General features: G+C 38.4%; 1 protein-coding gene across 3 annotated transcripts in view; it reads right to left on the reverse strand.

Moving 5' to 3' along the window:
• Positions 1 to 562: 562 nt before the first annotated feature.
• The window catches only part of LOC117298896 (GRIP and coiled-coil domain-containing protein 2-like), a 49973-nt gene continuing 35773 nt past the window's right edge, over positions 563 to 14762 (reverse strand). Inside the window, exons 18-27 of one of the 3 annotated variants that reach the window (XR_004520010.1) lie at positions 13054 to 13185; positions 11151 to 11284; positions 10019 to 10141; positions 8914 to 9016; positions 7803 to 8027; positions 6878 to 7096; positions 6513 to 6656; positions 5328 to 5436; positions 670 to 3171; positions 563 to 603 (exon numbers count right to left, since the gene is read on the reverse strand). Coding sequence is in view for 1 of the 3 variants with exons in the window: in XM_033782270.1 (XP_033638161.1) it covers positions 3095 to 3174; positions 5328 to 5436; positions 6513 to 6656; positions 6878 to 7096; positions 7803 to 8027; positions 8914 to 9016; positions 10019 to 10141; positions 11151 to 11284; positions 13054 to 13185 (1269 nt within the window). In the remaining 2 variants the exon portion in view is untranslated. The other 2 variants (XR_004520009.1, XM_033782270.1) reach the window with 2 other exon arrangements.

The following is a 14762-nucleotide window of genomic DNA, read 5'->3' on the forward strand; positions in this document are numbered from 1 at the left end:
CCCAAACTGACACCAAAACGGGTAAAATTAAAGTAAGTAATGGTCTGGCTATTGTGTAAATGGGGTCACGGTTGTGGACTCGACAACAATGCCCCAAAAGGGAACTTGAAGCTGGGCCAATACACCCAGTTGCTTACCTGGTTTTAAGACACCAGGTGGGATACCAGGGGGAGGGGGCGGTTTTTTACCGTGGATAAAAAAATCTCACGCCCTAGTAAGCTTGTTTTCAATTTCAACTAACAAATTTAAAAATTAGCATTACAAATTAATTTATTATTAAATATATTTGATTGGCACTTTTAAGTTGGAGTTAATGGAACAATTACGATCACAACTCAATGACACTCACATAAAACAATGGTCACACAAAATTAAACTGTGACAAGTATACGTGTTATCATGACACACATAAATGCTGAGGGAACAGCTTGTTTTCTAGTCAAATTGACCTGATCAACAAATGGCCATTTGCTGCAAGGACAACCTATTAAAGGATAGGCCTTTTTAACGTTCAGACTCTTGCCACTGCCAAATGGCCTATGATCCGTCATTGTGCAGTCTCTTTTCAAGGCGCTCCTTGGCTTGCTGTCCATTAAACTATACCTCCTGACTAGCGATGTAAATAGGAACCCCATTGTGTGGTCTCTTTTCAAGACACTCCTTGGCTACCTCCTGACTAGCGATGTAAATAGGAACCCCATTGTGTGGTCTCTTTTCAAGACACTCCTTGGCATGTTATCCATTAAACTATACCTCCTGACTAGCGATGTAAATAGGAACCCCATTGTGTGGTCTCTTTTCAAGACACTCCTTGGCTTGCTGTCCATTAAACTATACCTCCTGACTAGCGATGTAAATAGGAACCCCATTGTGTGGTCTCTTTTCAAGACACTCCTTGGCATGTTATCCATTAAACTATACCTCCTGACTAGCGATGTAAATAGGAACCTCATTGTGTGGTCTCTTTTCAAGACACTCCTTGGCATGTTATCCATTAAACTATACCTCCTGACTAGCGATGTAAATAGGAACCCCATTGTGTGGTCTCTTTTCAAGACACTCCTTGGCTTGTTATCCATTACACTATACCTCCTGACTAGCGATGTAAATAGGAACCCCATTGTGTGGTCTCTTTTCAAGGCGCTCCTTGGCTTGTTATCCATTACACTATACCTCCTGACTAGCGATGTAAATAGGAACCCCATTGTGTGGTCTCTTTTCAAGACACTCCTTGGCATGTTATCCATTAAACTATGCCTCCTGACTAGCGATGTAAATAGGAACCCCATTGTGCAGTCTCTTTTCAAGACACTCCTTGGCTTGCTGTCCATTACACTATACCTCCTGACAAGCGATGTAAATAGGAACCCCATTGTGTGGTCTCTTTTCAAGGCGCTCCTTGGCTTGTTATCCATTACACTATACCTCCTGACTAGCGATGTAAATAGGAACCCCATTGTGTGGTCTCTTTTCAAGACACTCCTTTGCTTGTTATCCATTACACTATGCCTCCTGACTAGCGATGTAAATAGGAACCCCATTGTGTGGTCTCTTTTCAAGACACTCCTCGGCATGTTATCCATTAAACTATACCTCCTGACTAGCGATGTAAATAGGAACCCCATTGTGTGGTCTCTTTTCAAGACACTCCTTGGCATGTTATCCATCAAACTATGCCTCCTGACTAGCGATGTAAATAGGAACCCCATTGTGTGGTCTCTTTTCAAGACACTCCTCGGCATGTTATCCATTACACTATGCCTCCTGACTAGCGATGTAAATAGGAACCCCATTGTGTGGTCTCTTTTCAAGACACTCCTTGGCTTGTTACCCATTACACTATACCTCCTGACTAGCGATGTAAATAGGAACCCCATTGTGTGGTCTCTTTTCAAGGCGCTCCTTGGCTTGTTATCCATTAAACTATGCCTCCTGACTAGCGATGTAAATAGGAACCCCATTGTGTGGTCTCTTTTCAAGACACTCCTTGGCTTGTTATCCATTACACTATACCTCCTGACTAGCGATGTAAAGAGGAACCCCATTGTGTGGTCTCTTTTCAAGACACTCCTTGGCTTGTTATCCATTAAACTATGCCTCCTGACCAGCGATGTAAATAGGAACCCCATTGTGTGGTCTCTTTTCAAGACACTCCTTGGCTTGTTATCCATTACACTATGCCTCCTGACTAGCGATGTTAATAGGAACCCCATTGTGTGGTCTCTTTTCAAGACACTCCTTGGCTTGTTATCCATTACACTATGCCTCCTGACCAGCGATGTAAATAGGAACCCCATTGTGTGGTCTCTTTTCAAGACACTCCTTGGCTTGTTATCCATTACACTATACCTCCTGACTAGCGATGTAAATAGGAACCCCATTGTGTGGTCTCTTTTCAAGACACTCCTTGGCTTGTTACCCATTACACTATACCTCCTGACTAGCGATGTAAATAGGAACCCCATTGTGTGGTCTCTTTTCAAGACACTCCTTGGCTTGTTATCCATTACACTATGCCTCCTGACTAGCGATGTAAATAGGAACCCCATTGTGTGGTCTCTTTTCAAGACACTCCTTGGCTTGTTATCCATTACACTATACCTCCTGACTAGCGATGTAAATAGGAACCCCATTGTGTGGTCTCTTTTCAAGACACTCCTTGGCTTGTTATCCATTACACTATGCCTCCTGACTAGCGATGTAAATAGGAACCCCATTGTGTGGTATCTTTTCAAGACACTCCTTGGCTTGTTATCCATTACACTATGCCTCCTGACTAGCGATGTAAATAGGAACCCCATTGTGTGGTCTCTTTTCAAGGCGCTCCTTGGCATGTTATCCATTACACTATGCCTCCTGACTAGCGATGTAAATAGGAACCCCATTGTGTGGTCTCTTTTCAAGGCGCTCCTTGGCATGTTATCCATTACACTATGCCTCCTGACTAGCGATGTAAATAGGAACCCCATTGTGTGGTCTCTTTTCAAGACACTCCTCGGCATGTTATCCATTACACTATGCCTCCTGACTAGCGATGTAAATAGGAACCCCATTGTGTGGTCTCTTTCCAAAACACTCCTTGGCTTGTTATCCATTACACTATGCCTCCTGACCAGCGATGTAAATAGGAACCCCATTTGTTGGTCTCCTTTTCAGTCACTTCCCCGTCTTCTTCTAGAAAGAATAAAAGTCACAGTAAATTCAACGCAACCCAAATGGTAAGATCAGTCCTATAGGACTTTTGTAAGACATGAGTAAAATTAAACTGGAGAATGAACATTGACCCCTTGCATAATGCGAAAAAGCTACAGGGCGCCGAGCTCAGGTGCAAGTTTTTTTACGCACACAAACAACAGCTACTGCCAATCATTTGCCTCCTTTGACAGATTAAGGAGGGAGCTTTTTGACCCCCGTGAGGGCGTTTTTTGAGCCTGTGACGTCACCCGCAAGGGGTCTAATGCTATCCATATTGAAGTAAATAACAACAAATATCAATACTTATATAAAATGTAATGCACATCAGACTCGTTTGAACATTATTCTACAAATAAATAAAATGTTTTGAGGTCAAGCTTAGGGTTATGCTAGCCTCCAATGCAGTTGTTGATAATTCTTGAGAATCAAGTGGGAATGGTTTTGGGGTTGAAAATGTTAAAGGCACTGGACACTACATGTATTGGTAATTACTCAAAATAATTGATAGCATAAAAACTGACTTGGTAATGAGCAATGGAGAGCTGTTGATAGTATAAAACATTGTGAAAAAACGGCTTCATCTGAAGTAATATAGTTTTTGAGAGAAGTCATTTCTCACTAAAATATTTTAATTGAATTCCCGACCTCAGTAAGCATAGCTGAAAGCATACAACTTGTACGACAAGACTTTTTATCTTTCATTATTCTCTCCCAACCTTTATAAATATGTTAACATACACCAAGTGTGAAGACTGGTCTTTCACAATTACCAAAGGTGTCCAGTCCCTTTAAGGTCACAGAGGTGAGTTGTAGGTAAATGGTTTCTAGACTGTCACTCTAGTAAGAAGTGACATCCGGACTTGTAACTTGGGGGGGGGGGGGGTTGCCCTTGGGGTAAGAGGGGGTTATGTTTGGGTCAAAAAGGTCAAAGGTCTAGGTCACAGTGCTGAATGGACTTCAATGGATCAAATGTCAATGACCTACACTGCTTGGATGTAGAAACATGATCTGATTACATCTGTAGTCACTTATAATGTATTGAGACTGCTTTGGGGTTTCAATAGTCACGCAAAGTTTATAATTTTCTATCACTAGTTTTTTACTGTGATTACGTCTGTATTCTTTTTAAAGCCATATAACACTTTTGGTAAACAGTATTATCCAAGGCCCACACTTCGTGTATCACATTATATAAAATAACAAACCTGTGAAAATTTAGGCTCAATCTGTCATCGGAGTCGAGAGAAAATAACAGGAAAACCCACCCTTGTTTTCGCAGTTTTCGCGGTGTCAGGACATGTGTTTAAAATAAATCCCTAATTCTCGATATCGAAAATTGATATTGTTTAAATGTTTTCTCAAAAAGTAAAGCATTTCATGGAATAATATTTCAAGAGAAGTCTTTTACCATTACCTTCTGTAAACCCTGTAAGTTATTTTTAAAACTGTGAACTTTTATTTTGTATTCTGTTCCATAAGTGTATAATGGCTTTAAAGGATTCCGGTGCTTTTTCAAATTGTTCACAGATTCACATTAAACTTACACGGTTGGAAGATAATGATGTAGAAAGCTTCCTTTAAATATAACTTATTGAGGTGCTATAGTTTTTGAAAAATTAGTAAATAATTTTTATCTCAGTGAGACACATATTATCTTAGCATGTAAAAACTCATTAACCAATTATGGTATTATACCATAACATACCTAACTGGTTAATACGTTTTTACAAGCTAAAACTCAGACGAAAATTATTTTTGTGACATTGTTTTACTCATTTTTCAAAAACTACAGCACCTCAGCAAGTAATAATTTAAGGGAAGCTTTCCACTATCATTATCTTCAAACTGAGTTAGTTTAATGTGAATCTCTGGACATTGTGTTTTGTGTTAGATAAAGAAGTACATATAGACCCTTAAACTTTAATATGCAGCGCCCAAATGGAAACCAGTTCTTTATACAGATTTGGCCCACCCTAGGTAAATAATGTCAAATAAGTCAATAAACATCATCACCATTGTTTGATTAAAATTGCCGTGGACAGTATGCACGCAAGCAAGCTCCAGAGAGGAACCCTATGTTTATTTGATGTGATTGAATAACCCGGAGAGGGTAGTAGATAGTACACACTGACCTGCTATAACAGCAAACATTTCCTCTCTCTCTTTGTCACTCAATTGTAGCATGGTAGTTAGAACAGGAACCAAGTGTTGCCTCTCACCTGGCTTAGCAGGAACTAAGAACTGGAGTCGACATTAAAGAATAGTAGTTAGCTTTATTGTCTATCTCATTGTTACATACAAAGAAGTGGCTTCAATGTTTTATCACCTTCGAATAAAAACTAAGATTTCTTTAAAAAAAAAATACACACAAAAAATAGTTTGAAAATTCAGCGAATGGGGATGGTATGGTCGGGGTGGGATCTCCCAGGTCAGGAAGCTGCATTCTCTCTCCATGCTTATTTTATTATGTTCAACCTAAGCGTAATCAGGTCAGGGAAAAGTTGTAGCGGAACGGCATTATCGCACAAGCAGTGTGGTAGCATCGTGGTGTGGTAGCATCGTGGTGAGGTCGCAGCACGGTCTGCAACCATTTCGAAGTAGAAAATTACTAGATTCCCAGGTCGAAATTCCAGTTGAACCTAGTTAAACTGGGTTTAACTGGAACTAGTTGAAACCAGTTGATAAACTAGTTAAACACAGTTAAAACCAGTTGGTTTAATATGGAAAATGGACAGAGACCAACTGGTTTATAATTTCAACCTAGTTGAACACAGTTAAACCTAGTCCAAACCAGTTGGTTAATATGGAAAATGGACGAGTTTGATCACTATCCAGTTGAACCAGTTGACCCCAGTTAACTAGGTTCAACTGGAATTTTGACCTGGGTTGGCATCAGTCTTAGTGTAATCTTAGTGACAGCGAGTCAGCAACAGCGTTGACGTAGAAGAAGTACTTAGTGTAATCTTAGTGACAGCGAGTCAGCAACAGCGTTGACGTAGAAGAAGTACTTTTATACAAAATTAATGCATTGAAATGAAAATGTTGCGTGCAATCTTTAATTTGCATAATGGGAGACTTTCCAACGCTAGGTGGCAGCAGACTTACCGGGTAAATTTCCATAGTTTACGTAGTTCTGAACACGCGCATAATTCTGAGAACAATGGCTTTACCCGCTAAGTCTGCTGCCACTTATCGTCCCAGAAAGTCTCCTATTGCTTGACATTATACACTGTATTGCAATGAGTTACTTTACAGGGGGACAATGCAAATCTCATAAGCCGTCAGGTTTATAAATGAAGCCGCTATGAACATATTACCTTCATGACTACATTCTTAAGGTACTCCATGTTGGAGATTGCATTCTCTCTTTGTTGATTTCTTTCCAGTCTTCTGATTTCCTCTTTCAAGACTTTAGCTTGTTCGGTCAGACGCATGATAGTCGCTTCATTATCACTCATTATCTAGTCAGGTATCATGGATGTAAATTATTATTATTATTGGTTTAGTAAAAATTCAAACATCGCAGCCCATGGGCCGAATTGAGTTTAAAAGAAAAACAACAAGAAATTACAAAATATTAACATTAAAAAGGGAAGTGATAACAGAAATAATTGTTTAAATTTGTACGTACTAATATGGGCTATTCAAAGCAAACATGGACATGAATTACGAATTAACTTACCTCATTGAAATGTTCTAGTTTCTTCCTCGTGGAGGTCAACTCTGCTTTAAGATGTTCCTCTTCAGCGGTGGAGCCTGCCAGACTGACTACACTGAGTGCTGATGAATCAATGGAGGACTCACTGAGTAGTTGAGATAGTGGTATCATAGGAACATTGCTAGTAGTAGAGGAGATACGCTGTTTGGCTGCACTCGATTCACCATCTGTGTTCTCCATACCCTGAGGAGTTAACAAATATCAATCAATCAATCACAGGTCATTTGTAGAGCGTCAAAATCAAGAGTTTGTTCTAAGGCACTGAGGCACAGTTGAATGGTTAGTAAGCCTGCTGGAACAGGTGAGCTTTAAGGAGTGTCTTGAATAAGGTGAGTGATCTGTGTAGGAATATCAATATTCAGTTTTTATATAGTGCTTTATACACCATGTCTCAAAGCGCTTCCAACATTGTTACCCTGATCACTGGGCCATTTCATTCATTAAACCACCTCAGCTCCCTGAGGTGTATACAGCCTGTGCCGCCAAATATGTAGCGCACTAAGCTAACCAACCACAAGGACCATCTCTGTCCTCCATTCACCCCTGGGTAGAGAGAAACATGTAGTTACAGACACTAGACACTATTGGTAATTGTCAAAGACCAGTCTTCTCACTTGGTGTATCTCAACACATGCATAATAACAAACCTGTGAAAATTTTAGCTCAATTGGTCGTTGACGTTGCGAGATAATAATAAAAAATATAAAAAAACCTTGTCACAGGAGGTTGTGTGCTTTCAGATGTTATGCTCAGGAACACAAGTGTCACAACTCCCGAACCCATACCCTGCTGAACAGAAACACAAGAGCTCGAGTTCGGTGCTCTTATCCACTCGGCCACGACACCGTTCTAGATTCTGTCTTGAATTAATTGTGTGGTATAACCTTACCTCTCCTTGTTCCCTCTCCTCTAGGGTGGGTCTAGCAAGTGCTGCATCCTGTATGCCTTCTTTAAGATCCATCCCAGTCCTGGCCAGTCCCTGGCTACGTTGCTGCTGGAATGCCTGCTGCTGTTCATTCTGTATGCGATAGACTTGGTTCTCCATCATGTCTAGTTGCTGTTGTAGTGATGCAACAGTACGGTGATGTTCATCTTGGAGTTGATGCATCTGTGTCTGTTGGGTGAAATAGAACACAAATACTGACTACATTGATTGGTTGAACTTTGACTTATGAGGTTATTGCTATTGACCCCAATTCACCTAATGTCATCATCATAATAATCTTGGATGCGCCATTTTGGTGGTCAATGTCACTGTGCATTATTCAGTGCGCATTTTAGGCGATGCAATGTTTAGACTTAAACCTGTTGCCCACCAAATTGGTAAGCGTTGCACAGTCGCCACCGGTTTCAAAAAAGTAACTTTCACCGAATTTGTTTTGGTAACATACACAGTTTACCTTATTTGGGGGGAGGGGGGGCTGAATCCAAAAATGATGGATAACGTGGCAAATTTGTAGTGGTTTTCCCTGAAGAATCACATTTAAAACAGCAAAGAAAACCTAGCTGACAACAATACTTTTGATAAAAAAAAACAGTCAGGTTCTGCTGTTTTTCACTCGCTGGCCAGGCTCTTCAAATCAATTTTTGGGTCGTTTGCAAGTTTTTTTCAAAAGCCCACAATAATTTGGGAAGCGTAAAAAATAAAATTCAAAAACATAGAAGTGAAGTTAGTTAAACTGAACTTATATTTTAAGACAATTGTTTTCACCTAATTTCTGCCATTCATAATACTTTTTCATCAACAACCATTTTTATGGGTTCGTGATTTGAGGATCAGATGTATAAAACTTCTTTTGCAATGAAATCTTTGTGATTTAAAGATCGGTCAACTACACACATAGGAACAAAATGTGCGGCGAGAGTGATGTGTTTACGATACGAGGTTACAATTTAGCATAAAATACGAGCAAAACAAGGTTGCGATAACACTCTGCCACAATGTCTTTTGCTTATATCAGACTCTGGGCATTCTTGATAATTAATATTCCTAGACTCACCTTAAAGGCGTTTGTGAGTGCTTCGTTCTGTGCAGTGAGTTCCCTAATGGCATCATGATGCTGAATATTACCCGATTCACTCTCTATACGGAGCTTGTTCATCCTGTCAGAGAAAAACATTCATATCAATCCAGGATGTTAGCAGTATGGAGCAATACAAATAATAATAACAAGTTTTTATATAGCGCTTTTCACACCCGAAGGGCGTCTCAAAAGGAAAGCTGGGGACACAACCTTCGCTGAACGGCGCTTGTGGAACGCACTACCAAAAAGTCTCAGAGAAGCTGCGCTGCTGGCTGGGTTTAAACCCCTCCTCAAGACATTTTTACTCCCAGAACCATCCTAATTTGCTCCTCTTTTTGTATATCTATTGGCCTGTCGTTGGTCTGTTTTTGTTTTTTGTTTTTTTTTCTTGTGTTGCCTACCCTTTGTTAGGGCGCTCTGGTCTTTGTATAGCGCCTTATTAATGCTTTGTATTATTATTATTATTATTATTATTATTATTATTATTATTATTATTATTATTATTATTATTATTATTATAATTCCTATTAACACAGTGTTGACAAAGTTCTCCTTCATGCCCACATCAGTCAGACTATGGAATGCACTCCCTGCAGACGTCATCACCGTTCAATCGGTGGGGGTCTTCAGGTCACACATCTACAACCATTAGTTCTAACTAGTTTTATTTTTTCTTGTACTTATTTACCAGCCGTCGATTTCACCAAACTCTTCCTAACTTAGAATTAATCTTGGGACTAAGGACGTATGACGCATGACGCATTGAACCCATCATAAGTTAGGACGGGTAACTCGTCCTAACTCGAGATAAGATTGATCCTAGCTTATTTTTAAATTGGCAGCAGCACAATTTTCTGTCTGATTCAACCGCTTCACCTCAACTTTTACATCCAGAGCGCCATTTGCCGAGTACCAGTATTGATGAAGTGATGACGTACTACCAAATTTATGTATGTGATCTACGGTACATAGACCTTATTAAGGAGACCCAAAAGATTAAAACCTCTAACTAAGATATTCCTACTATATATCTACCACAAAGACGGGGAAATGGGGCTGTTGTCAAGATTTGAAAACTTACTTTTCTCGCCACATAGATTCCTTGTTTTGAGCATCTTGCACCATGTCGCTGTGTCGCTGCAGCTGGCGGTCATGTTCATCCTGTAAAAGTTCTAGCTCTGTGGATGACGTCTTTAACTCATCCCTAGATATAAATAGAATACCACTTTCTTAACTCACCTACACTTATAAAGCTTAACGACAGTAACTGTAACTAACTTTGTATTAGCCCTGAGGTTCACATATTACTAGGTAACTATAAACCTGTGTCATAGACATTAAATTTGCATTGAGGCTAAAGAATATTAATAAGGTGTCAATGTGTGGTGAAGAGGTTTTCAACTAGTGGTTTAATCACAACAACGCCTGGTTCTTGATAATTTTACCAAGACGAAGTCGAGGTAAGTTATCAAGAACCAGACCTCCCCGGGTTTAAACCACTAGTTGAACACCGATTCAACACACTTTGATTCCCAACCAACTAGACTACCGAGATTGCCCGGTAGCTAGAGGCAGTTCGAATCCTATGTTTTGGCAGCGGGTACCGCAACGATATAGTAGATAATAAATATGCATAGGGGATAAAGAATATTAATTATGGTTTTTACCCATAAAAACCTGTGCATAAACTCTCTGTAATCACCTATTGATGGGTCAATTTAGAAGAAAACTGCACAAAGTTCAACTGTTCAAACCCTTTATTACAACTTTGGGGCATAAAAGTAAAAAAATCTAACCATTTGCATCATCTTTGTGAATCTCTGGGTTAGAAAAACTGTTGTCCATTGTTATCCTAAGAACAATTCAGCCATAGCGGAACAGCCTCATTTAAGTAGAAATGCGGTCTAATTTGGTACAATGATATTACCACGCAAGACTTATCCAGCCCTAAAATAAAGTTAACATCCAAGACAACTAGGTAAACTTATTATCAAAAAACAAAATATGGACCAAAGATCGTGTTTGAAAGCATTACCAATAATTAAAAATCTTTGACCGAAAAAAGAACCATTGGTTAAATAGCTGCATTCTGAAACATCAAGGGTAAAAAACACTAACAACCTTTTTTGAAGGGTTTTGTAAAGCTAATTTAAAACAAACTTGTTCTTTTAAAGTCTTTCATGGAGTACACCATTCCCAGTGTAACTACTGACCTGACTTCTTGAAGCTTTGTCTTGAGCTGCTTATTAACTTTCTCCAAATGATCTTTTTCTTGCATCTCTGTTTCCATGACTACATGAGAACTTTCTCTAGTCTTCTGCTGTTTCAATACACTGTGAACTCTCACCTTGGGGTCAGTAAACAACACTACCTCATTATTCATCACAACAACACAAATAAAAGCCTCTGAATATCAATATTAGGCATTTAATAAACGCCTTTAAAGGCACTGGACACATTTGGTAATAACTGTCAAAGACCAGTATTCTCTCTTGGTGTATCCCAACACATGCATAAAATAACAAACCTGTGAACATTGACGCTCATTTGGTCATCAAATTTGCATGAGAATCATGAAAAAGAAAAAACACCATTGTTGCGTTACTGTGTGTTCTTTCAGATGCAAAATAAAAGGCTTCAGGCCTGAAGTCTTTTATTATTTAAGTTAGAAATTACCTCTTTCTCAAAAAATACGTTTCTTCAGAAGTAAGTTTTTCTGCTAAACATGATTTTGAGTAATTACTTGTACCAATAGAGTCAAGTGCCTTTAAACAGTGTATTAAAGTGCATTACACTATTTTTCTAATATTCCGTAAGTAAAGAAATTAATGTCTTAATTTAAAAAAACAATGAATTCATACTTGAAATTTTTAATGGATCATGGGGTCGATTTCACAAAGAGTTAGGACTAATCCTAACTAGGAGATATACAAATTGCATGGATAGTCCTAAGTTAGAATGAGTAACTGGTCCTAACTCGAGATAAGACTAGTCCTAACTCTATGTGAAATCCACCCCCTATCAATTTGTCTAAGAAGGATGACACAAACCTGAAGTCTTAACCTTTTAAACAACTGATGACCCCTTAAACTAGAGTTTTAATCCATCTCCCACTCAACCTAACCTTATTTTCAAATCCGGGCCCAATTTCTTGGCTTTGCTGACCGCCAAATTCTGGGCTTAAGATCACCATTCGTCTGCTTGCATTTCTGCGCTAGCCTTGTAAGCATAGAATGCTTAGTAACATGCAGTGCGCACATGCACAAGCCAAAATTCCCTGCTAACCTATGAAATACACTTGACGTAAGCCCAGAATTCCCTGCTTACATAAGCCCCGATTCTTTGCGTACGGTAAGCAGTGCCATGAAATTGTGCCCAGATCCTTCCACTCACTAACCCTTTGTTAACCCTTCCACTGAGATATGGCCAGCTTATAGAAGCAAGTAGTTATTTGATGTTTCATTGACATCAACAACCAATGGCATGAATTATACAGGGTTAGTCAAAAAGAAGTTGACCGAGATTCATGATTTAAAAACAAAATGACAAATGACTCTTAAAACCCCAGTGAAGCACATATTAAACCAAGCGTCCTTTGAAAGCACTCCTGTTGTAGCCTTCCATGGAATATTAATGCTTGACTGAATCTAATCAGCTGAGTAAGTAGCAAAGGAAGGATATAAAAAAAGTCATTCATTTGTTTTGTCCAGTATTCCGTGGACAGCTTGGAAAATGAGTACCTTTATTAAAATAGCAGTACTCCTCTTTCAGTCTTTGTTTTATAATAAGCAAGAGAGAGTGCTTCGTAAATACATGCTTATATGCTTTAAGTTTGAGTGTCATTTGTTTGTATTGAAAAACCTCATCAATCCCGGTCAACTTCTTTTTGACTCACCCTGTAAATGAGTTCAGCCTGATTTACACTTCCTGCCAATGCAAATGCAATGTGAATTTTGACGTCACAAATTCACAACAAACAATTTGAAAGAGTTGAGCTACTTCGAACAGAGCTGTTACGTCAAATTTACAGGAAGTATATTAACTGGACTTCAAACTTTTGAAGATACAAAGAAACTTTTAACGCTGGATTTGAGTTTTGTTTTGTGGTTGTCCTACCTTATAGTTTTCAAATTCATCCTTAGTTTGAGTCATTTCTTGATGAACTAATTCCAGATCTTCTTTGAGAGTTTGATTCTTCTGCTCCAAGACTCTGACCGTCCGCAAGTTGGCATCGTTAGAAGCATGCAACTGAGAAAGAAATGTTCAAAGTCAAACAATTGTCCCTCAACTCTCTTAAATAATAATATTGAAGTCTTATATAGCGCACATATCTACCAAACAAGGTACTCCAGGCGCTGAGTATATATACAAACTTTCAGAAAGATAGGTAATTGCAGTGATGAATTTCTGAGACCCAATTATTTATCACCTTATAAGGTTTTACAAGGTGCTACAGCACTTACAACTGCCACAGCCAGGAACACCGGGGCGAACCCCTTCTCTTTTCGATAAATGCACTAGGTTCTTTTACAATGCGTTACACAACACATGGGACCAACGGTTTTACGTCCCATCCCAAGGACGAAGCAATGGTTAAGTGTCTTGCTTAAGGACACAAGTGTCACAGCTGGGAATTCGAACCCACACTCTTCTGCAACAGTTATGTACAGTTGAAAACATGAATAGTTCATTGCAGAAAATGTTTTTTGTTTATGCCAATGGTTTACTGCGTATATCCAATGTTTATTACTTTACCTTGTGTTTCTCCGAGTTTGCAACTATGCTTTTGTATACGTGTGTATTGTTTTATGCCTATTTATTGATTATCTCTACTTTTGGTAATTACTCAAAATAATTGTTAGCAAAAAACCTTATTTGGTAACAAGTAATGGGGAGAGGTTGATAGTATAATACATTGTGAGAAATGGCTCCCTATTAAGTAACATAGTTTTTGAGAAAGAAGTGAGTTTCCACGAATTTGATTTTGATACCTCAGAATTACATTTTGAGGTCTCAAAATCAAGCACCTAAAAGCCAACAACTTTGTGTGACGAAGGTGTTTTTTCTCTCATTATTATCTCCCAACTTCGCAACCAATTGAGTTAAAATTTTCACAGGTTTGTTATTTTATGCACATGTTGAGATACACTAAGTGAGAAGACTGGTCTTTGACAATTACCAATAGTGTCCAGTGTCTTTAACTATGCTTTTGTGTGTTTGTATTTGGTTTATGCTTTTACCAAGTTTATGCATAAATTGTGTATGTGTATTGATTTTACCCGTTTATTGTTAATTTCTATTATATTAACTTTGTAAAAACTTTGTAAATTTGAATGGTGTCAACCTTTTGGTTGATTTTAAATTCAAATAAAAAAATAAACCATTAATAAAATGTATCTATTACTTTTGAAACTAACGTAATTTATCCAAGTTTTATTCAACCAAAAATGACATGGTTCTGGTCGTGTTCATGGTCAATTTAAGTGTTTTGTGTTTACATACTAACAACCATACATATAGAAAGATCTGTTTTATTATGTTATTTCTTCAGATATTTCATTGGGAATTTATTTGTTTAGGTCTGCAAAAAACAAGTACGTCTTGGTGTTACCTGGTCTCTTTAAAGGATTAAATTCCCATGAAAATTGTCCCATTTTTTCTCTCGGTTAGCGACAAAATCTGGGAAGTTTACATTAGATCTTGAGTAAGGATTTGGGTACTTTTGTAAGACAAACCAATGTCCACAGATTTACATTAAACTCTAAAGTTTGAGGATAATCATATAAGAATTAAAATATTACTAGCTTAGGTGCTGTAGATTTTTA

The sequence above is a fragment of the Asterias rubens genome, chromosome 13 (genome assembly GCF_902459465.1).
Source record: "Asterias rubens chromosome 13, eAstRub1.3, whole genome shotgun sequence".
NCBI classification, from domain to species: domain Eukaryota; kingdom Metazoa; phylum Echinodermata; class Asteroidea; order Forcipulatida; family Asteriidae; genus Asterias; species Asterias rubens.